This window comes from Oncorhynchus nerka, linkage group LG12 (assembly GCF_034236695.1).
Source record: "Oncorhynchus nerka isolate Pitt River linkage group LG12, Oner_Uvic_2.0, whole genome shotgun sequence".
Classification (NCBI taxonomy): Eukaryota; Metazoa; Chordata; class Actinopteri; order Salmoniformes; family Salmonidae; genus Oncorhynchus; species Oncorhynchus nerka.
Window position 1 is genome coordinate 60004170 of NC_088407.1, and position 23300 is coordinate 60027469.

The 23300-nt window shown below is 43.3% G+C and overlaps 1 protein-coding gene and 1 pseudogene across 6 annotated transcripts; one reads left to right on the forward strand and one right to left on the reverse strand.

The window, feature by feature from the left end:
- The first annotated feature begins 5468 nt into the window (after positions 1-5468).
- LOC115138482 (protein max-like) lies at positions 5469-23300 on the forward strand. Of its 6 annotated transcripts, none has more exons than XM_029675355.2 (4): positions 5469-5652; positions 19885-20001; positions 20335-20518; positions 20693-23300. In XM_029675355.2, exons 1-4 carry the CDS (start codon positions 5617-5619, stop codon positions 20878-20880), a joined length of 525 nt encoding a protein of 174 aa, XP_029531215.1. In that variant the 5' UTR covers positions 5469-5616; the 3' UTR covers positions 20881-23300. The 6 variants fall into 6 exon arrangements, with proteins under 6 accessions (XP_029531215.1, XP_029531217.1, XP_029531216.1 ...); XM_029675357.2 differs by having other exon boundaries at positions 19885-19992; positions 20350-20518; XM_029675356.2 differs by having other exon boundaries at positions 5473-5652; positions 19885-19992.
- LOC115138481 (elongation factor 1-gamma-like) lies at positions 6683-8183 on the reverse strand (annotated as a pseudogene).

Sequence of the window (23300 nt, forward strand, 5' to 3'; positions counted from 1 at the left end):
TTTAGCCTGGTTTGCTAACTACCTCTCTCAAAGCGTGCGGTGTATAGAATCAGAACATCTGCTGTCTCAGCCACTGCCTGTCACCAAGGGAGTGCCCCAAGGCTCGATCCTAGGCCCCACGCTCTTCTCAATTTACAGAAACCCTAGACCCACTCCAATTTGCATACCGCCCAAACAGATCCACAGATGATACAATCTCTATTGCACTCCACACTGCCCTTTCCCACCTGGACAAAAGGAACATGTATGTGAGAATGCTGTTAAAAATCAAAATCAAATCAAATTTATTTGTCACATACATGGTTAGCAGATGTTAATGCAAGTGTAGCGAAATGCTTGTGCTTCTAGTTCTGACAAATAACCAACAAGTAATCTAACTAACAATTCCAAAACTACTGTCTTATGCACAGTGTAAGGGGATAAGAATATGTACATAAAGATATATGAATGAGTGATGGTACAGAGCAGCATAGGCAAGATACAGTAGATGGTATAGAGTACAGTATATACATATGAGATGAGTATGTAAACAAAGTGGCATAGTTAAAGTGGCTAGTGATACATGTATTACATAAGGATGCAGTAGATGATATAGAGTACAGTATATACGTATACATATGAGATGAATAATGTAGGGTATGTAAACATTATACTAGGTAGCATTGTTTAAAGTGGCTAGTGATATATTTTACATAATTTCCCATCAATTCCCATTATTAAAGTGGCTGGAGTTGAGTCAGTGTGTTGGCAGCGGCCACTCAGTGTTAGTGGTTGCTGTTTAACAGTCTGATGGCCTTGAGATAGAAGCTGTTTTTCAGTCTCTCGGTCCCAGCTTTGATGCACCTGTACTGACCTCGCCTTCTGGATGATAGCGGAGTGAACAGGCAGTGGCTCGGGTGGTTGTTGTCCTTGATGATCTTTATGGCCTTCCTGTAACATCGGGTGGTGTAGGTGTCCTGGAGGGCAGGTAGTTTGCCCCCGGTGATGCGTTGTGCAGACCTCACTACCCTCTGGAGAGCCTTACGGTTGTGGGCGGAGCAGTTGCCGTACCAGGCGGTGATACAGCCCGCCAGGATGCTCTCGATTGTGCATCTGTAGAAGTTTGTGAGTGCTTTTGGTGACAAGCCAAATTTCTTCAGCCTCCTGAGGTTGAAGAGGCGCTGCTGCGCCTTCTTCGCGATGCTGTCTGTGTGAGTGGACCAATTAAGTTTGTCTGTGATGTGTATGCCGAGGAACTTAAAACTTGTTACCCTCTCCACTACTGTTCCATCGATGTGGATAGGGGGGTGTTCCCTCTGCTGTTTCCTGAAGTCCACAATCATCTCCTTAGTTTTGTTGACGTTGAGTGTGAGGTTATTTTCCTGACACCACACTCCGAGGGCCCTCACCTCCTCCCTGTAGGCCGTCTCGTCGTTGTTGGTAATCAAGCCTACCACTGTTGTGTCGTCCGCAAACTTGATGATTGAGTTGGAGGCGTGCGTGGCCACGCAGTCGTGGGTGAACAGGGAGTACAGGAGAGGGCTCAGAACGCACCCTTGTGGGGCCCCAGTGTTGAGGATCAGCGGGGTGGAGATGTTGTTGCCTACCCTCACCACCTGGGGCGGCCCGTCAGGAAGTCCAGTACCCAGTTGCACAGGGCGGGGTCGAGACCCAGGGTCTCGAGCTTGATGACGAGCTTGGAGGGTACTATGGTGTTAAATGCCGAGCTGTAGTCGGTGAACAGCATTCTCACATAGGTATTCCTCTTGTCCAGATGGGTTAGGGCAGTGTGGTTGAGATTGCATCGTCTGTGGACCTATTTGGGCGGTAAGCAAATTGGACTGGGTCTAGGGTGTCAGGTAGGGTGGAGGTGATATGGTCCTTGACTAGTCTCTCAAAGCACTTCATGATGACGGAAGTGAGTGCTACGGGGCGGTAGTCGTTTAGCTCAGTTACCTTAGCTTTCTTGGGAACAGGAACAATGGTGGCCCTCTTGAAGCATGTGGGAACAGCAGACTGGTATAGGGATTGATTGAATATGTCCGTAAACACACCAGCCAGCTGGTCTGCGCATGCTCTGAGGGCGCGGCTGGGGATGCCATCTGGGCCTGAAGCCTTGCGAGGGTTAACACGTTTAAATGTTTTACTCACCTCGGCTGCAGTGAAGGAGGCCGCATGTTTCCGTTGCAGGCCGTGTCAGTGGCACTGTATTGTCCTCAAAGTGGGCAAAAAAGTTATTTAGTCTGCCTGGGAGCAAGACATCCTGGTCCGTGACTGGGCTGGTTTTCTTCTTGTAGTCCGTAATTGACTGTAGACCCTGCCACATACCTCTTGTGTCTGAGCCGTTGAATTGAGATTCTACTTTGTCTCTATACTGACGCTTAGCTTGTTTGATAGCCTTGCGGAGGGAATAACTGCACTGTTTGTATTCAGTCATGTTACCAGTCACCTTGCCCTGATTAAAAGCAGTGGTTCGCGCTTTCAGTTTCACGCGAATGCTGCCATCAATCCACGGTTTCTGGTTAGGGAATGTTTTAATCGTTGCTATGGGAAAGACATCTTCAACGCACGTTCTAATGAACTCGCACACCGAATCAGCGTATTCGTCAATGTTGCTGTCTGACGCAATATGAAACATATCCCAGTCCACGTGATTGGAAGCAGTCTTGGAGTGTGGAATCAGCTTGGTCGGACCAGCGTTGGACAGACCTCAGCGTGGGAGCTTCTTGTTTTAGCTTCTGTTTGTAGCCAGGGATCAGCAAAATGGAGTCGTGGTCAGCTTTTCCGAAAGGAGGGCGGGGCAGGGCCTTATATGCGTTGCGGAAGTTAGAGTAACAATGATCCAAGGTTTTTCCCGCCCTGGTTGCGCAGTCGATATGCTGATACAATTTAGGGAGTCTTGTTTTCAGATTAGCCTTGTTAAAATCCACAGCTACAATGAATGCAGCCTCAGGATGTATGGATTCCAGTTTGCAAAGAGTCAAATAAAGTTTGTTGTGACTACAGCTCAGCGTTCAACACCATAGTACCCTCAAAGCTCATCACTAAGCTTAGGATCCTGGGACTAAACACCTCCCTCTGCAACTGGATCCTGGACTTCCTGACAGGCCGCCCCCAGGTGGTGAGGGTAGGTAGCAACACATCTGCCACGCTGATCTCAACACTGGAGCTCCCCAGCGGTGCATGCTCAGTCCCGTCTTGTACTCCCTGTTCACCCACGACTGCATGGCCAGGCACGACTCAAACACCATCATTAATTTAGCAGACGACACAACAGTGGTAGGCCTGATCACCGACAACGACGAGACAGCCTATAGGGAGGTGGTCAGAGACCTGGCCGGGTGGTGCCAGAATAACAACCTATCCCTCAACGTAACCAAGACAAAGGAGATGATTGTGGACTACAGGAAAAGGAGCACCGAGCACGTCCCCATTCTCATCGATGGGGCTGTGGAGCAGGTTGAGAGCTTCAAATTCCTTGGTGTCCACATCAACAACTAACTAGATGGTCCAAACACACCAAGACAGTCGTGAAGAGGGCACGACAAAGCCTATTCCCCCTCAGGAAACTAACAAGATTTGGCATGGGTCCTGAGATCCTCAAAAGGTTCTACAGCTGCAACATCGAGAGCATCCTGACCGGTTGCATCACTGCCTGGTATGGAAATTGCTCGGCCTCCGACTGCAAGGCACTTCAGAGGGTAGTGCGTATGGCCCAGTACATCACTGGCGTAAAGCTGCCTGCCATCCAGGACGTCTACACCAGGCAGTGTCAGAGGGAGGCCCTAAAAATTGTCAAAGACCCCAGCCACCCCAGTCAGACTGTTCTCTCTACTCCCGCATGGCAAGCAGTACCGGAGTGCCAAGTCTAGGACAAAAAGGCTTCTCAACAGTTTTTACTCCCAAGCCATAAGACTCCTGAACAGGTAACCAAATGGTTACCCAGACTATTTGCATTGTGTGCCCCACGCCAACCCCTTATACACTGCTGCTACTCTCTGTTTATCTTATATGCATAGTCACTTTAACTATACATTCATGTACATACTACCTAAATTGGCCCGACCAACCAGTGCTCCCACACATTGTCTAACCGGGCTATTTGCATTGTGTTCCACCACCCGCCAACCCCTCTTTTTACGCTTCTGCTACTCTCTGTTCATCACTTTAACGATATCTACATGTACATACTACCTCAATAAGTCTGACTAACAGGTGTCTGTATATAGCTTTGCTACTCTTTTTTCAAATGTCTTTTTACTGTTGTTTTATTTCTTTACTTACCTACACACACACCTTTTTTTCGTATTTTTTTCCGCACCGTTGGTTAGAGCCTGTAAGTAAGCATTTCACTGCTGTATTTGGCGCACGTGACAAATAAACTTTGATTTGATCAACAACACATAGCTCAGGCAGTTTATTTTCAGAATATATCTACTGTAAGATCATCCATTAACTATCAGAGGATCATATGGCTTAATTGCAGAATGTCAGATGGTTGGATAATTTATGTTTACTTATCTGATTGATTAGGTGAACACCAAACATAATCCCACTATGAATACTATAGGTGGCCTGTTTTTTGGGGGGATACTACAAGTACAAAAAAGTATATATCTAAAAAGTGCAGAGTTATTTCCTTGATTTTCAAATATCATACCCATTTGTGAGACGATAACATGTTTTACTTGTTCTGCCAATGTTGAATACCATCAGACTGCAGCCAGGGACATTTTCAGGTGCTGGTAGGGAAACAATGGCTATATGCAGGTCCTATGGAGAGAAGTGTATATATATTTTTTTACCTTTATTTTACTAGGCAAGTCAGTTAAGAACAAATTCTTAATTTCAATGACGGCCTAGGAACAGTGGGTTAACTGCTCGGAGTGGGGGAGGGCTGCTGAAGCTGAGCTGCCATCTGGTTTATAATCACAGGCTGCAGAAGGGCATGCCTGGTTATCATCGCCACCTGCCTATACCCCTCTATTATTATTGTGATCAATGACGTCTACAAACAAGAATGGTAACCATGCATGCTTAAACAGGAAAAATATAGATTGTACATACCTACACCTAATTCTGAATAATAATAAACAGGTAAAGACAGCTATGATGATATGACCAAATATATTGTTAGGTTTCCCCCCTTTCATCTGTGATAGTGTGCTCTCATCTGTATGTAGTTTGATAATTCCATCAGAATCCCTCCTTAATCAAGGGTAATAAATTAACACCATTTATCAATGTGAATTTACTGATCAGAATCTGTCTGTCTTTCTATGCATCTGTAGAAGTCACTGAATTAGGATCAGTTGCCTATTCACCACAAGGTGTATGGTAAAATTATAAAGCAGATATTGTAATGGTATTTTAAAACTTTGTCAGGAATAATACAGTCCAATTACAAAATGGTGACAATGGTACGCGTTTATTGAGTCAAGGACACCAATACCCATACAACATTTCGTCTTCGCACATGCGCTTTACAGGATGTTGTTTCCATGTGTAGGCGAATCACGTGGGGAGAATCCGTTGATCGTCTTGTCCCTGCTGTAGGAGTTGCTCCGTTCTTGATTTTCATTTTGGTTGCTACCTCGCTTTGTTTTTAAACACCCCCCTCATACATTTCACCGAAGAATGAGCGACAACGAAGATATCGATGTTGACAGTGACGTAAGTTAATGTGCTCGCTCGAGCCTTTGAGGGAAACGTGTACCAGCTAGCTAGTGTAGCTGAACTGGCAGATCAGAAATATTTGACCCAGTAACCTGCAAACCCAGTTAGCTAAAACATTCAAACGTTTGACTTACTAGTTAATGTTAGTTAGCGTTACCAGTTTTAGAAGAATGTAGTTAACGTTAGCCAACACGGAGCTTGCCTGTTCTAGTTGAAGTGGTTAACTGAATGAAAATCGCTTGCTACCTGGCTAGACCCTTGGGCATCAACAAACAGCGATGCCTGCGACGCTAAATCCATCTGCATCATTTGTATATATTGTAAGATGATAACCCCACCATTACACTGCTCTGCACTGGGGTTGTTTATCTGGAAAGAAGATAACCCCAAAATGATGCTGAGATGCACTGGTGTCGGAACGCAAACATGGTTACATTAAGACACCTGGAGCTGGTGCCAGATATGGGTCTGAAAACGTACCTCAATGCAGGAATGAGATTAGCTCATGACGCTGTCCCATTACATTACACATCATTGGATGAAGGCGTATTTTGTACGGGGAGTTAAGAGCCCTGACACTTAGTCTCAACATTTAACACGCATCACTTGCAGTCGAGTTTTGGAACGGAACTTGTATTTAATATTAGTGAAAAATAAATGTAATACAATATGTTCACTTGATACACACCTTTTTATAGGGTTAGCGTTCCCACACTGCCATATCTTCACGAACAACGCGTGTTGACAGAGGCACCACCTGTGCTAATTCGCTATGGTCCGAACACCTGTGTGTAAAGGCGTCAGCATGCTTCAGTTCGGCTGGCATATACTCCCTTAATAAGACCTTCGCGAGAAAAAAAAACGTCAATAGTACTGTTTGTCCATTACATCAAGATATGTCATTAATTTTGACATTTTTGTAGAGGAGATGATAGTTGCACAATTTTGCTTCTGACTAGGATGTTTGGTGCAGTATTTCAAGTAAAAAAAATGTGAATGAGGACGAGTCTTTTTATTATTATTTTTTTTCATTGTGGAAAATATGTTTATTTGTCAACTCAAAACAACCGCTTCTGTTAAGACCATTGAGACACAATCCACTCCAACTGAAGATCAGTTTGAGAAGGTCCAAGCACAAGGTGTTTGAATGTCCTTAGGTTAAGGTGTTGATGTATAATGGCAGACGTATAGGGGTCATGGTGCCATCATCCTCCACGCTGCTCACTTGAAGCACTTTCCCTGGTTAAAGGGTTTTCCCACGTGTTTGAACTCGCCCTCCCAAGCAAAGTACTCCTTGACCATGGTCTTGGTTTCGTCGGGGTCCAGTTTGCGCCAGGCGTATGACTCGTAATCTGCCAGTCATCAGACAGAGTGAAAGCTAAGTCCTGTCCTCTGAAGATCCAGATTCCAGAAATGCTACTGTCGTTGTTCCCGCCGAACAGGATCACGCTGGCAAAGCCGTTCTTGCGGAGTTTGTCAAGTCGCTGGAACATTCCCATGATGAGGTTGCAGCTCATGAAGGTCATGGTAATCTCCTCTGGGTATTTGTACTCACCGTAACAGATGGAGTAGCCCTGTCAAAGTGTTCCCAGAAGTGGGGCACGGCTACAGTCAGCGTGTCCTCGTTAGAGTACTTCCTTTTGAACTCGTCCATGACAAACGCACTCTTTGGTAGGTGAGTGAAAGGGTCCTTTGTTTTGGGTTCTGAAGCCAGAGATGCTTCACACTTGTCCATTTCCTCCTCAGCAGGGGCAGCTTCCTTCTCTTCCTTCTTCTTCTTGTCCTTCTTCTCCTGAGGTCTGCCTGCCTCCTTTCCAGCCTTCTCTTTCTTGGGAGGGGCGTCTTTCTTGGGAAGGCTGTCCTTCTTGGGCTGCATGTCAGAGAACTTCTTGGGATCAAACTGAGCCATCTTGTCGCAGAGCTTGACCTCTCCGAGCACGGTCTTGAACTGGGTTGGCGGAAGGAAGGCTCAAGGACCTGTTTAAAGAGCCAGATCATGCTATAGGCCACGCTGATATCAGCTAGGCTGACTCGCTCTCCAACCAGGAAGGTCCTGGTGTTGAGGACAAACAGAACCTTCTTCACCTCCTCCTTGGCCTGCTCTGTTGCCTGCTTGTTGAACTGCATGATTCCCAAGGTTGGGAAGACCCACGCAGAACCTGGAGGGATGATTTCAGTATCAGCAAAGCTTATCCACTGAAGCACCTGGGACTGGGCCTGGGGACTGCTGCCATGCAGGGCCTCATTGCTCAGGTAGTGATGGCATTACTCTCGAAAATTACAATGGCATTACTCTCGAAAAGACAGAAGCCGTCATCGCCCTCAAAAGCTGGAACCTTGCCCAAGGGGAAGTTGTTGAGGAAGGCGGGGGTACGGTTTGTCTGCCCGAAAGTGAAGGCAGGGGCGCTGCTGGCCACCTTGAGGCAGGCACCGCTGTACTGGGCTGCAATCTGAGCCTTGAAGGCTCTCCAGTTTTCTGGATACGTGTACAGAGTAGTCCCTGCCGCCATCTTTAGGAAGAGAGAAAAAAAGCGAATGAGGACGAGTCTTCTCTCCTTGAATGACAACGTGCACATCATTGTAGAATCCCTACTGTTGACCAATCGCCGGCGAGGAGGGCGTAGACTTCGGCTACCAACTTCTGCTTGCCTCGAGGAAAGAAATGTGTTCTCGAACACCTGTCACAGGAGGTTGGTGGCACCTGAATTGGGAAGGATGGGCTCGTGGTACTGTTGGGAGTGGAATGGTAACAAATACATCAAACACATGGTTTGATGCCATTCCATTTATATTCAGACCCCTTGACTTTTTCCACATAGTTACGTTACAGCCTTATTTTTCCTCGTCAATCTGCATACAATACCTCATAATGACAAAGCAAAAACGGGCTTTTAGAAATGTTTGCTAATGTATAAACTGATACCAAATTTACATAAGTATTCAGACCCTTTGCTATGAGACTCGAAATTGAGCTCAGGTACATCCTGTTTCCATGGATCATCCTGGAGATGTTTCTACAACTTTGATTGGAGTCCACCTGTGTTAAATTCAATTGATTGGACATGATTTGGAAAGGCACACACCTGTCTATATAAGGTCCCACAGTTGACAGTGCATGTCAGAGCAAAAACCAAGACATGAGGTCGAAGGAATTGTCCATAGAGCTCCGAAACAGGATTGCGTCGAGGCACAGATCTGGGGAAGGGTACCAAAACATTTCTGAGGGCCAAACTTTTTCAGCCTCCTGAGGGGGAACAGGCACTGTCGTGCCTTCTTCGTGACTGCGCGTGTGGACCATTTTAAGTCTAGTGATTTGGACACAAGGAACTTGAAGCGCTCTACCTGCTCCACAACCGCCCATTGATGTGGGTGGGGGTGTGCTCGTCCCTTCTTGTTTCCTGTAGTCCACAATCAGCTCCTTGGTCTTCTTGACGTTGAGGGAGAAGTTGTTGCTCCGGCCCCACACTGCCAGGTCACTGACCTCCTTCCTGTAGGCTGACTCTTGTCGCCGGTGATCAGGTCTGCCACTGTCGTGTCGTTTAATGGCATTGATGTCCATACAGTTGTGGGTGAACGAGGAGTACAGGAGGGGACTAAGCACACACACCTGTGGGGCCACTGTGTTAAATGTCAGTGTGGTTGAGGGGATGTTGCCTACCCTCACCACATGTGGTTGGCCCATCAGGAAGTCCAGGATCCAGTTGCAGATCTGGCCAAGATGAAGCAAAGCAGTGTGAAAGAAACAACAACACGGAGTTACACATGGAATAAACAAGCGTACAGTCAATAACACAATAAAAACATAAAGTCTATATACAGTGTGTGCAAATGGCATGAGGAGGTATGGCAATAAATAGGCCATAGTAATTACAATTTAGCAAATCAACACTGGAATTGGAGTGGGTCTAGAGTGGCTGGGATGGTGGAGTTAATGTGTGCCATAACCAGCCTCTCAAAGCACTTCATGATTACAGAAGTGACTGTTACAGGGCAGTAATCATTGTGGCATGAAGCCTTAGAGTTCTTAGGAACAAGAATGATTGTGGTCATCTTAAAACATGCGGTGACTATAGACTGGGAAAAGGAGAGGTTGAAAATTGAATGTGAATATTCCTGCCAGCTGTTCTGGACATGCTCTGAGAACGCACCCAATAATGTCCCTCCATACAAATGCATACAAAATGAATCCCAAACGTTACTAATAAACTTTTCCAAACAGGTCAAACAACATTTAAAATCAAACCTTAGGTACCCTAATACGTAAATAAACGATAACATTTAAGACGGAGAATCGTTATTGTCTTTACCTGAGAAAAATACCACGCTCTTGGAAACACTACAGCCAAAATGGGAGCCACCTAGAAAAACTACAATTTCTGGCTCATTTTTCCAAAAGCCAGCCTGAAACTCTAAAGACTTGACATCTAGTGGAAGCCCTAGGAACTGCAGTCTGGGAGGACTTGGCTTTATAATAAAAGTGATAGCCATTGAAAATAGTGGTAGGCTGAAATTTCTTTTTTTGGGGATGGTTTGTCCTCAGGGTTTTTCCTGCCATATCAGTTCTGTTATACTCACATACATAATTTTAAAGGTTTTAGAAACTTTAGAGTGTTTTCTATCCAAATCTACCATATGATATATACATATCCTAGCTTCTGGGCCTGAATAACAGGCAGTTTACTTTGGGCACGCTTTTCTTCCGGACGTCAAAATACTGCCCCCTACTCAAGAGAGGTTAACTGCCTTGTTCAGAGGCAGAACGACAGATTCTCTTCGATCTTGCAACCTTTCGGTTACTAGTCCAACGCTCTAACCACTAGGCTACCTGCCGATTTAGCGGATGAGGGAGGGTCTTGTATATTTGCTTGTGGGTAGAATATCAGTGGTCTAGGACTGTATCCCCCCTAGTGGTGTTATCTTTCACCAGCGAGAAAGACTCCTTAAAATGAAAAGGATACTTACTGTAGCAGTTTTGCACACATCCATACAGCTATGGGTGCCTACAGCCAACAAAACTATACTTTTGCTACACTTCTCGAGTTACGCTGACACACAGGTGTTCAAAGCATATATATATATATATATATATTTTTTTTTAAACATTTATTTATTCATTAATCATTATTTTTGTTTATATATTTGTAATGCCATTACAACAATACTGAATGAACAATAAACACAACTTCATATAATACATAAATCAAATCTATTTAGTCTCAAATAAATGAAACATGTTTAAACAATGCAAAAACACAGTGTTGGAGAAGAAAGTAAAAGTGCAATATGTGCCATTTAAAAAAGCAAAAGTTTAAGTTCCTTGCTCAGAACATGAGAACATATGAAAGCTTGTGGTTCAATATTCCTAGTTCTTCAATATTCCCAGTTAACTTGTTATGGCTGCAATCCCGATATCGGGATAAGTGTCATCAACAACCGCTGAATAGCATAGCGCTACATACAATAAATATTACTATACATATTTATATTCATGAAATCACAAGTGCAATATAGGAAAACACAGTTTAGCCTTTTGTTAATCCACCTGTCGTGTCAGATTTTGAAATTATGCTTTATAGAGAAAGCAATCCAAGCATTTGTGTAAGTTTATCGATAGCCTAGCATAGCATTTTGTCCAGCTAGCAGCATGTAACTTGGTCACGGAAATCAGAAAAGCAATCAAATTAAATCGTTTACCTTTGATGAGCTTCGGATGTTTTCACTCACGAGACTCCCAGTTAGATAGCCAATGTTCCTTTTTTCCCAAAATATTATTTTTGTAGGCGAAATAGCTCCGTTTGTTCTTCACGTTTGGCCGAGAAATCGCCCGGAAATTGCAGTCACGAAAACGCCGAAAAATATTCCAAATTAGCTCCATATTATCGACAGAAACATGGCAAACGTTGTTTATAATCAATCCTCAAGGTGTTTTTCAAATATCTATTCGATAATATATCCACTGGGACAATTGGTTTTTCAGTAGGACCGATTGGAATAATGGCTACCTCTGTATTTTACGCGAGAATCACTCTGAGAGCCATCAGGTGACCACTTGCGCAATGTAGCCATTTACGGGTATTCTTCAACATAAATGCGTAAAACTACGTCACAATGCTGTAGACACCTTGGGGAATACAGAGAAAAAGTAATCTGGTTGATAGCCCATTCACTGCTCAATAGGGACGCATTGGAACGCAGAGCTTTCAAAAGATGAGTCACTTCAGGATTGGATTTTTCTCAGGCTTTCGCCTGCAATATCAGTTCTGTTATACTCACAGACAATATTTGTACAGTTTTGGAAACTTTAGAGTGTTTTCTATCCTAAGCTGTCAATTATATGCATATTCTAGCATCTTGTCCTGACAAAATATCTTGTTTACTATGGGAACATTTTCCGACAAGATAGAACTGCCAAAGGGGGCGGTGTTAGCCTACAGAGTTCTGTCCTACTATCCAGGCCTGTACCCAAACAATTTGAACTTCTACTTTTAAAAATCCAATTCTCTAAAAACAAGTCTCTCACCGTTGCCGCCTGCTATAGACCACCCTCTGCCCCCAGCTGTGCGCTGTCCCTCTGCCCCCAGCTGTGCTCTGGACACCATATGTGAACTGAATGCCCCCCATCTATCTGCTAGGTGACCTAAACTGGAACATGCTTAACTTCTTGCGTCGAGCCAACCCCGATCCGGGATCGTGACTACAGCCTCAAACCCATTACCATAACGCAACGTTAACTATTCATGAAAATCGCAAATGAAATGAAATAAATATGCTAGCTCTCAAGCTTAGCCTTTTGTTAACAACACTGTCATCTCAGATTTTCTAAAATATGCTTCTCAACCATAGCAAAACAAGCATTTGTGTAGCAGCATTTAGCGTTAGCATAGCATTTAGCGTTAGCATTCAGCAGGCAACATTTTCACAAAAACCAGAAAACCATTCAAATAAAATCATTTACCTTTGAAGAACTTCAGATGTTTTCAATGAGGAGACTCTCAGTTAGATAGCAAATGTTCCGTTTTTCCTGAAAGATGATTTGTTTAGGAGAAATCGCTCCATTTTGTGCGTCACGTTTAGCTACTAAAAAAACCTGTATCCAGGATTGTGTAAATCTATCCGCAAGCTCATTAGCATAACACAACGTTAACTATTCATGAAAATCGCAAATGAAATGAAATCAATATGCTAGCTCTCAAGGTTAGCCTTTTGTTAACAACACTGTCATCTCAGATTTTCAAAAATATGCTTCTCAACCATAGCAAAACTAGCATTTGTGTAACAGTATTGATAGCTATTGATAGCTCGCATTAGCATTTAGCGTTAGCATCAGCAGGCAACATTTTCCCAAAAACCAGAAAAACATTCAAATAAATCATTTACCTTTGAAGAACTTCGGATGTTTTCAATGAGGAGACTCTGTTAGATAGCAAATGTTCAGTTTTTCCTGAAAGATTATTTGTTTAGGAGAAATCGGTCCGTTTTCTGCGTCATGTTTGGCTACCAAAAAAAAACGAAAATTCAGTTATAAAAACGCCAAACTTTTTCCAAAATAACTCCATAATATCGACTGAAACATGGCAAACGTTGTTTAGAATCAATCCTCAAGGTGTTTTTCTACATATCTCTTCGATGATATATCGTTCGTGGAAGTGTGCTTTCCCCTCTGAATCCCATGGGAAAATGCCTGCAGCTGAAAATTACGCACCAATTTAGACAAAGGACACCGGGCGGACCCCTGGTCTCTTATGGCCAATCTTCCAATGATATGCCTACAAATACGTCACAATGCTGCAGACACCTTGGACGAACGGCATAGAGCATAGGCTCGTTCATGGCACATTCACAGCCATATAAGGAGACGATGGAAAACAGAGCCTCAAAAATTCTGCTCATTTCCTGTTTGAGGTTTCATCTTGGTTTCGCCTGTAGCATGAGTTCTGTGGCACTCACAGATAATATCTTTGCAATTTTGGAAACGTCAAAGTGTTTTCTTTCCAAAGCTGCCAATTATATGCATAGTCGAGCATCTTTTCGTGACAAAATATTGCGCTTAAAACGGGAACGTTTTTTTATCCAATAATGAAATAGCGCCCCCATAGCTTCAACAGGTTAACACCCCAGCTATCCTACAATCTAAGCTTGATGCCCTCAATCTCACACAAATTATCAATGAACCTACCAGGTACAACCCCAAAGCCATAAACACAGGCACCCTCATAGATATCATCCTAACCAACTTGCCCTCTAAATACACCTCTGCTGTTTTCAACCAGGATTTCAGCGATCACTGCCTCATTGCCTGCATCCGTAATGGGTCAGCGGTCAAGATGCCTGGTTATTAAAAAAAAAAAAAAGCCTTCCTCACCATCTTAAATAAGCATGCCCCATTCAAGAAATTTAGAACCAGGAACAGATATAGCCCTTGGTTCTCTCCAGACCTGACTGCCCTTAACCAGCACAAAAACATCCTATGATGTTCTGCATTAGCACCGAACAGCCCCTGTGATATGCAACTTTTCAGGGAAGTTCGAAACCAATATACACAGGCAGTTAGAAAAGCCAAGGCTAGTTTTTTCAAGCAGAAATTTGCTTCCTGCAACACAAACTCAAAAAGGTTTTGGGACACTGTAAAGTCCATGGAGAATAAGAGCACCTCCTCCCAGCTGCCCACTGCACTGAGGATAGGAAACTCTGTCACCACTGATAAATCCACTATAATTGAGAATTTCATAAGCATTTTCTACGGCTGGCCCTGCTTTCCAGCTGGCTACCCCTACCCCGGTCAACTGCACTGTACCCCCCACTAGATGTCGACCTATTATGATTTTTCAACGCCGATGCCGATTATTGGAGGACCAAAAAAGGCCGATACCGATTAATCGGACGATTTAAAAAAAATAAAATTAAAAAATGTATTTGTAATTACAGCAATACTGAATTAACTTATTTTAACTGAATATAATACATCAATAAAATCAATTTATCCTCAAATAAATAATGAAACGTGTTTAATTTGGTTTAAATAATGCAAAAACAAAGTGTTGGAGAAGAAAGTAAAAGTGCAATATGTGCCATGTAAGAAAGCTAACGTTTAAGTTCCTTGCTCTGAACATGAGAACATATGAAAGCTGGTGGTTCCTTTTAACATGAGTCTTCAATTTTCCCAGGTAAGAAGTTTTAGGTTGTAGTTATTATAGGAATTATAGGACTATTTCTCTCTATAAGATTTGTATTTCATATACCTTTTGACTATTGGATGTTCTTATAGGCACTTTAGTATTGCCAGTGTAACAGTATAGCTTCCATCTCTCTCCTAAATCATAGACTTAATTATAACATAATAACACACAGAAATACGAGCCTTGGGTCATTGATATGGTCGAATCCGGAAACTATCATTTCGAAAACAAAACGTTTATTATTTCAGTGAAATACGGAACCGTTCTGTATTTTATCTAACGGATGGCATCCATAAGTCTAAATATTGCTGTTACATTGCACGACCTTCAATGTTATGTCATAATTACGCAAGATTCTGGCAAATTAGTTCGCAATGAGCCAGGCGGCCCAAACTGTTGCATATACCCTGACTCTGCGTGCAATGAACGCAAAAGAAGTGACACAATTTCACCTGGTTAATGTTGCCTGCTAACGTTTCTTTTAGCTAAATATGCAGGTTTAAAAATATATACTTCTTTGTATTGATTTTAACAAAGGCATTGATGTTTATGGTTAGGTACATGTTGGAGCAAGTTTAATGCTAGCTAACAACTTACCTTGGCTTCTTACTGCATTCGCGCAACAGGCAGGCTTCTTGTGAGGCAGGTGGTTAGAGCGTTGGACTAGTTAACCTTAAGGTTGCAAGATTGAATCCCTGAGCTGACAAGGTAAAAATCTGTCGTTCTGCTACTGAACAAGGCAGTTAACCCACCATTCCTAGGCCGTCATTGAAAAAAATTGTGTTCTTATCTGAGTTGTAAAAAACAAAAATCCGCCTCCAAAAATACAGATTTCCGATTGTTATGAAAACTTGAAATCGACCCTAATTAATCGGTCGACTTCTACCCCCCCACAGAAACTCGCCCAAGCATTCCCCATTTCTCCTTCTCCTAAATCCAGTCAGCTGATGTTCTGAAAGAGCTGCAAAATCTCGACCCCTACAAATCAGCCGGGCTAGACAATCTGTACCCTTTCTTTCTAAAATTATCTTCCGAAATTGTTGCAACCCCTATTACTAGCCTGTTAAACCTCTCTTTCGTGTCGTCTGAGATTCCCAAAGATTGAAAAGCAGCTGTGGTCATCCCCCTATTCAAAGGGGGGGGGGCACTCTTGACCCAAACTGCTACAGATCTATATCTATCCTACCCTGCCTTTGTAAGGTCTTCGAAAGCCAAGTCAACAAACAGATTACTGACCATTTCGAATCCCACCGCACCTTCTCCGCTATGCAATCTGGTTTCAGAGCTGGTCATGGGTGCACCTCAGCCACGCTCAAGGTCCTAAACAATATCTTAACCGCCATCGATAAGAAACAATACTGTGCAGCCGTATTCATTGACCTGGCCAAGGATTTTGATTCTGTCAATCACCATGTCCTCATCGGCAGACTCGATAGCCTTGGTTTCTCATATGATTGCCTCGCCTGGTTCACCAACTACTTCTCTGATAGAGTTCAGTGTGTCAAATCGGAGGGCCTGTTGTCCGGGCCTCTGGCAGTCTCTATGGGGGTGCCACAGGGTTCAATTCTTGGGCCGACTCTCTTCTCTGTACACATCAATGATGTCGCTCTTGCTGCTGGTGAGTCTCTGATCCACCTGTACGCACACGACACAATTCTTTATACTTCCGGCCCTTCTTTGGAGACTGTGTTAACAACCCTCCAGAAGAGCTTCAATGCCATACGACTCTCCTTCCGTGGCCTCCAACTGCTCTTAAATACAAGTAAAACTAAATGCATGCTCTTCAACAGATCGCTGCCTGCACCTGCCCGCCCATCCAGCATCACTACTCTGGACGGTTCTGACTTAGAATATGTGGACAACTACAAATACCTAGGTGTCTGGTTAGACTGTAAACTCACATCAAACATCTCCAATCCACAGTTAAGTCTAGAATTGGCTTCCTATTTCACAACAAAGCATGCTTCCAAACATACCCTCGTAAAACTGACCATCCTACCGATCCTCGACTTCGGCGATGTCATTTACAAAATAGCCTCCAATACCATACTCAATAAATTGGATACAGTCTATCACAGTGCCATCCGTTTTGTCACCAAAACCCCATATACTACCCACCACTGCGACCTGTACGCTCTCGTGGGCTGGCCCTCGCTTCATACTCGTCGCCAAACCCACTGGCTCCAGGTCATCTACAAGACCCTGCTAGGTAAAGTCCCCACTTATCTCATCTCGCTGGTCACCATAACAGCACCCACCCATAGCACGCACTCCTGCAGGTATATCTCTCTGGTCACCCCTAAAACCAATTATTCCTTTGGCCGCCTTTCCTTCCAGTTCTCTGCTACCCATGACTGGAACAAACTACGAAAATCTCTGAAACTGGAAACACTTATCTCCCTCACTAGCTTTAAGCACCAGCTGTCAGAGCAGCTCACATATCACTGCACCTGTACATAGCCCATCTATAGTTTATCCCAAACAACTAATGCTTCCCCTACTGTATTTATTTTGCTCCTTTGCACCCCATTATTTTTATTTCTGCACATTCTTCCACTGCCTTCCACTGCAAATCTACCATTCCAGTGTTTTACTTGCTATATTGTATTTACTTCGCCACCATGGCCTTTTTTCTTGCCTTTACCTCCCTTATCTCACCTCATTTGCTCACATCGTATATAGATGTATTTTTTTACTGTATGTGTCTAACTGCTTTGCCTTATCTTGGCCAGGTCGCAATTGGAAATGAGAACTTGTTCTCAACTTGCCTACCTGGTTAAATAAAGTTAAAATAAATAACAAATATCCAATTGGTAGTTATTCTCCTCCCATTGCTGCAACTCCCAATTCCAATGAGCCTTGCATTCTCTGAAACACGAACTTGCCAAGCCGCACTGCTTCTTGACCCACTGCTCGCTTAACCCAGAAGCCAGTCGCACCAATGTGTCTGAGGAAACACGGTACAACTGGCAACCGAAGTCAGCGTGCATGAGCCCGGCTAGAGCGCGATGGAACATGGACATCCCTGCCGGACAAACCCTCTTCTATCCTGGAAAATGCTGGGCCAATTGTGCTCTGCCTCATGGGTCTCCTGGTCGCGGCCAGCAGCGACATAGCCCGGGTTTGAACCTGGGTCTGTAGTAACGCCTCAATCACTGCAATGCAGTGCTTTAGGCCACTGCGCCACTCTGGAGAAGTGTTGAGACTCTTAACAAAACTCCCCTGCCCAGAAGATACTATTATCAATGTGTGCTATAGGTAGTTTTAGTGTCTATGAATGTGTCAATGGGTGCTAAAGGTTAATATTACCCCATCAACACGGTTGCGAGGTCGGCTTAGCTCATGCAGAGAAGTGTACAAGGGCAGTGCCATTTCTCCGAAGTTAGCTAGCTAGGTATACTTCTCTTTTACATGTAATTTTAGCTAGCTACATGAGGCTTATGAAAGGGTAATTCCATCATATAATACCTGAACACATCCTGTATTTAGCTAGCTAGCAGTACGAAATTACCCATTCCTTTAGTTTGTTTTCTTGCAAGAAACTTGTAAACCTTGCAGCTTAACATAAACATGTCTGATGGGTAAATTCCGTATCAAACTAGTCTCATGCTATGCAGAGGATGCCATTCAAAAGTCATGTCATTTTGAATGGTACTATGCACCCCATGAGAGGGAATAATATACATTGTGTCCTTCCCATCACGATTACACATTGATTTAGTCTTTTGGCAGGTTGTTCACACTTCATCAATAGGTGAAAAGACAATGCAGTTATTGCATTTGCGGCTGTTTGTTTCTGTTAAAGCCCAGAAAGCAACATACAGTGCTTTTGGAAAGTATTCAGACCCCTTGTTCTGAAATTGATTACATCGTTTTTTTTCATCAGCAATCTACATACAATACCCCATCATGACAAAGCAAAAACAGGTTTAGAAAAAGTAGCAAATTAATAAAATAAGAACAAACGGAAATTGCATCGCTGCAAAGCTATTTTCAGGTCTCTCCAGAGATTCGATTGGGTTCAAGTCCGGGCTCTGGCTGGGCCACTCAAGGACATTCAGAGACTTGTCCCAATGCCACTACTGTGTTGTCTTGGATGTGTTCTTAGGGTCATTGTCCTGTTGGAAGCTGAACCTTCACCCCAGTCTGAGGTCCTGAGCACTCTGGAGCAGGTTTTCATCAAGGCTCTCTGTACTTTGCTCCGTTCATCTTTCCCTCAATCGTGACTAGTCTCCCAGTCCCTGCTGCTGAAAAACAACATCCCACAGCATGATGCTGCCACCACCATGCTTCACCGTAGGGATAGGTCCAGGTTTCCTCCAGATGTGACGCTTGGCATTCAGGAAAAAGAGTTCACTCTTGGTTTCATCAGACCAGAGAATCTTGTTTCTCATGGTCTGAGAATCCTTTAGGTGCCTTTTTTTAGCAAACTCCAATTGGGCTGTCATGTGCCTTTTTACTGAGGAGTGGCTTCCGTCTGGCCAGTCTACGATTAAGGCCTGATTGGTGGAGTGCTGCAGAGATGGTTGTCCTTCTGGAAGGTTCACCCATCTCCACAGAGGAACTTTGCAGCTCTGTCAGAGTGACCATCGGGTTCTTGGTCACCTACCTGACCAAGGCCCGTCTCCCCCGATTTGCTCAGTTTGGCCAGACGGCCAGCTCTAGGAAGAGTCTTGGTGGTTCCAAGTATTGTGAAGCTCAAGTCACTTAGGTGTTTTGAACATGTGTTTAAAAAAAAGCTAATATTGGTCCCATGACTTTAATTGGATTTGTGCCACCAATACCCTGTCTATAGACTGCTTACAGGGTAAGGAAACCAATGTAATTTTGTAGTTTGGGTGAAATATCCCTTTAAATCGTGCATCAGTCTATATTTATCCTTACTGTTACTAGGATCAACTCATGGCTAATGTGTTAAATCGTTGAGTTTGGATTCTAATGGAAATTAAAATGGACAGCCAACTTTAAAATGTTTGCTTTAACATTTTGCCACCTATTAGGCCTATTGCTAGTTTGGGTTGACTTTGATTCCTCTGTGAATCTCTCTTTGCAGGCTGACAAACGAGCACATCACAATGCGCTGGAGCGCAAACGTAGGGACCACATTAAAGACAGCTTCAGCAGTTTACGGGACTCTGTGCCTGTGTTACAAGGGGAGAAGGTTAGTGAAGTTAGTAATCTGTATTTTCTACTATCCAGCTCTGACGGACTGTAGAATAAATGCAATATGAAGTTAGTAGTTTGTATGAATGTCCAAATGTATTAATGCTAAATGTACTACTGTAGCAATGGTGATCAAATAAGCCTCACCCATTATTTTGAATGGTTTATTTTTCATTAATGAGTTAATAAATCAGCTTGGAATGATACTTGGTTCCAATAAGCTAATGGTATTTAGCCTAATCTTCAATAACTAGGCCAGCAGTGTGTGTCATCTGTAATGCTCTGATAAGGACAAATGAAACATTGCCTCATGGCTGAGTTTTTAATTTGCTGCTGACAGCAATCTGTCAAACAGGCTTCCCGAGCTCAGATCCTAGACAAAGCCACAGACTACATCCAGTACATGAGACGAAAAAACCACACACACCAGCAGGACATTGACGACCTGAAGAAGCAGAATGCAATGCTAGAGCAGCAGGGTGAGTGTGGGCTCAAGGCCCAGGGACAACTGCAGGTGCAGGAGGGTGAGTCATGGTGTGTCTTGGTCATGGGCACTACTGATCAGAACCATACTTGCACTACTTACCCTCTGCTTCTGATGGCCTTTATTCCATTATCCCAGTGAACAATGTTTCACGGTGGAGAAGGGAGAGACTTATACTTATCCTATTGTTCTGTGTTTCTCTGGTTGATTTTAGTCCGTGCACTGGAGAAGGCCAAAGGGAACACTACTCTCCAGGCCAACTACTCTTCCTCTGACAGCAGCTGGTACACCAACCCCAAGGGGAGCACAGTGTCTGCCTTCGACGGAGGCTCTGACTCCAGCTCTGAATCAGAGACAGAGGAGCCGGCCAATAGAAAGAAGCTGCGTGTGGAGCCCATCTAGACTCCATCCACAGTGTTATCACCAGAGAGACTCTTATCCACCAGCCCCCTCCTGTTCAGTCTGTTTCCATTCTTCTCATGCCAGTCCAGGAGACAGAGGGAAGACCATGTGAGAAAGGTGCGATCGTGGCTTTTCCAACATTTTGTTACTTACAGCCTTATTATAAAATGGATTAAAATGTTTTTTAAATGTATGCGCATTACCCCATAATGACAAAGCAAAAACTGTTTTTTTTAGACATGGTTGCACATTCATTAAAAATAAACGTATCACATTTACACAAGTATTCAGACCCAGTACTTTGTTGAAGCACCTTTGGCAGCGATTACAGCCTCGAGTCTTGGGTATGATGAAGTTTGGCACACCTGTATTTGTGGAGTTTCTCCCATTCTTTTCTGCAGATCCTCTCAAGCTCTGTCAGGTTGGATTTGGAACATCACTGCATGGCTATTTTCAGGTCTCTCCAGAGATGTTCGATTGGGTTCAAGTCTGGGCTCTGGCTGGGCCATTCAAGGACATTCAGAGACTTGTCCTGAAGCCACTAGTGCATTGTCTTGGCTGTGTGCTTAGTGTCTTTGTCCTGTAGGAAGGTAAGCTGTCACCCCAGTCTGAGGTCCTGAGCAGGTTTTCATCAAGGATCTCTGTACTTTGCTCCGTTCATCTTTCCCTCGATCGTGACTAGTCTACCAGTCCCTGCCGATGAAAAACATCCACACAGCATGATGCTGCCACCACCATGCTTCACCGTAGGTATGGTACCAGGTTTCCTCCAGATGTGACACTTGGCGTTCAGGCCAAAGAGTTCAATCTTGGTTTCATCAGACAGGTGAATCTTGTTTCTACATGGTCTGAGAGTCCTTTAGGTGCCTTTTGGCAAACTCCAAGTGGGCTGTCATGTGCCTTTTTACTGAGGAGTGGCTTATTACATTTACATTTAAGTCATTTAGCAGACGCTCTTATCCAGAGCGACTTACAAATTGGTGCATTCACCTTATGACATCCAGTGGAGCAGCCACTTTACAATAGTGCATCTAAATCTTTTAAGGGGGGTGAGAAGGATTACTTTACCACTACCATTAAGGCCTGATTGGTGGAGTGTTACAGAGATGGTTGTCCTTCTGGAAGGTTCTCATATCTCCACAGAGGAACTCTGGCGCTTATTTATTTACAATGACGGTTAACAGTGAGTTAACTGACTTGTTCAGGGGCAGAATGACAGATTTTTACCTTGTTAGCTTGAGGATTCGATCTAGAAATCTTTCGGTTACTGGCCCAACGCTCTAACCACTAGGCTCCCTGCTGCCCCTTTGACCTCATGGCTTGGTTTTTGCTCTGACATGCACTATCAACTGTGGGACCTTATATAGACAGGTGTGTCTTTGTCATTATGGGTTATTGTGTGTAGATTGAGGAAATGTCTATCCATTTCAGAATAAGAATGTAACAATGTGAAAAAAGTCGGTCTGAATACTTTCCGAATGCAGGGTATATACAACTCTTCAACCTTTATCCTCCTTTGCCAGTGTATTGTCACGCCTCATGGTGCACCAACACCTCTCAACACCCCCAAAGTGAGACAGCTCTGCAGTTTGAAGGACTTGATGCTTTTAAAACATCATTGTTCAGAATCGGATATGAAGGTGAGCAGGTGAACAGCTTTAGTCTAGCTACAACAACATCTCTCGTTTTGAATCATCTTAATGAACCTGTTCGAAGAGTTGAGACTTACACAGACCTTTGAGAAAATGTCCGTAGGAATAGTTTACCTTTTTAATATTTGTACTTTTCCACAAAAGAATGCGAAGTTGCTTTGAAAAAAAATGTATCTAATGCAATCTTCTGGAATCAAGGTGGATGGCTGAAGTCTTTAAATATAGGGATTTGAATACACATATTTCTAAGTGATATGTTGAAATTGATTTCTTATTCCATATTGTACATTTTTGTTCAACTTTACCACTTGTCAATGGAGATTGTTCATCCTTCATCAGTGTTGGCATCATTTAATATATTCTCACCTCACAGGTTCAGCAATGTTTTTACTTTGTTATTCTCAAGAAAATGGAGATTACATATTTATTTTTTCGAAATGGATAAATACTTAATGTTACACAATGCAGTTAAAAGGTAGTAACCTTTTTATTTGTATTAAAGGAAAAGGCCATATCAGTGTAGTGCATATTACTGTAAACTTGTAAATGTTGTCCATTCTACAAAGAAAAACCCTCAAAATATTTGTCTGTCCTGGGAATGTTTGTCATTTAGATTTTTTATTTTACAGATAATTAGTGTGTAAGAATCTAGATTTTTTTGTTGTTGATTCTATTGATATTACAGGTGTTGTAAGTACTGCCAACCATTTTTGGAAGTTGAGGCATACCTTTGCTGAGGAACTATTATAAATAAAACTATTTTATCCA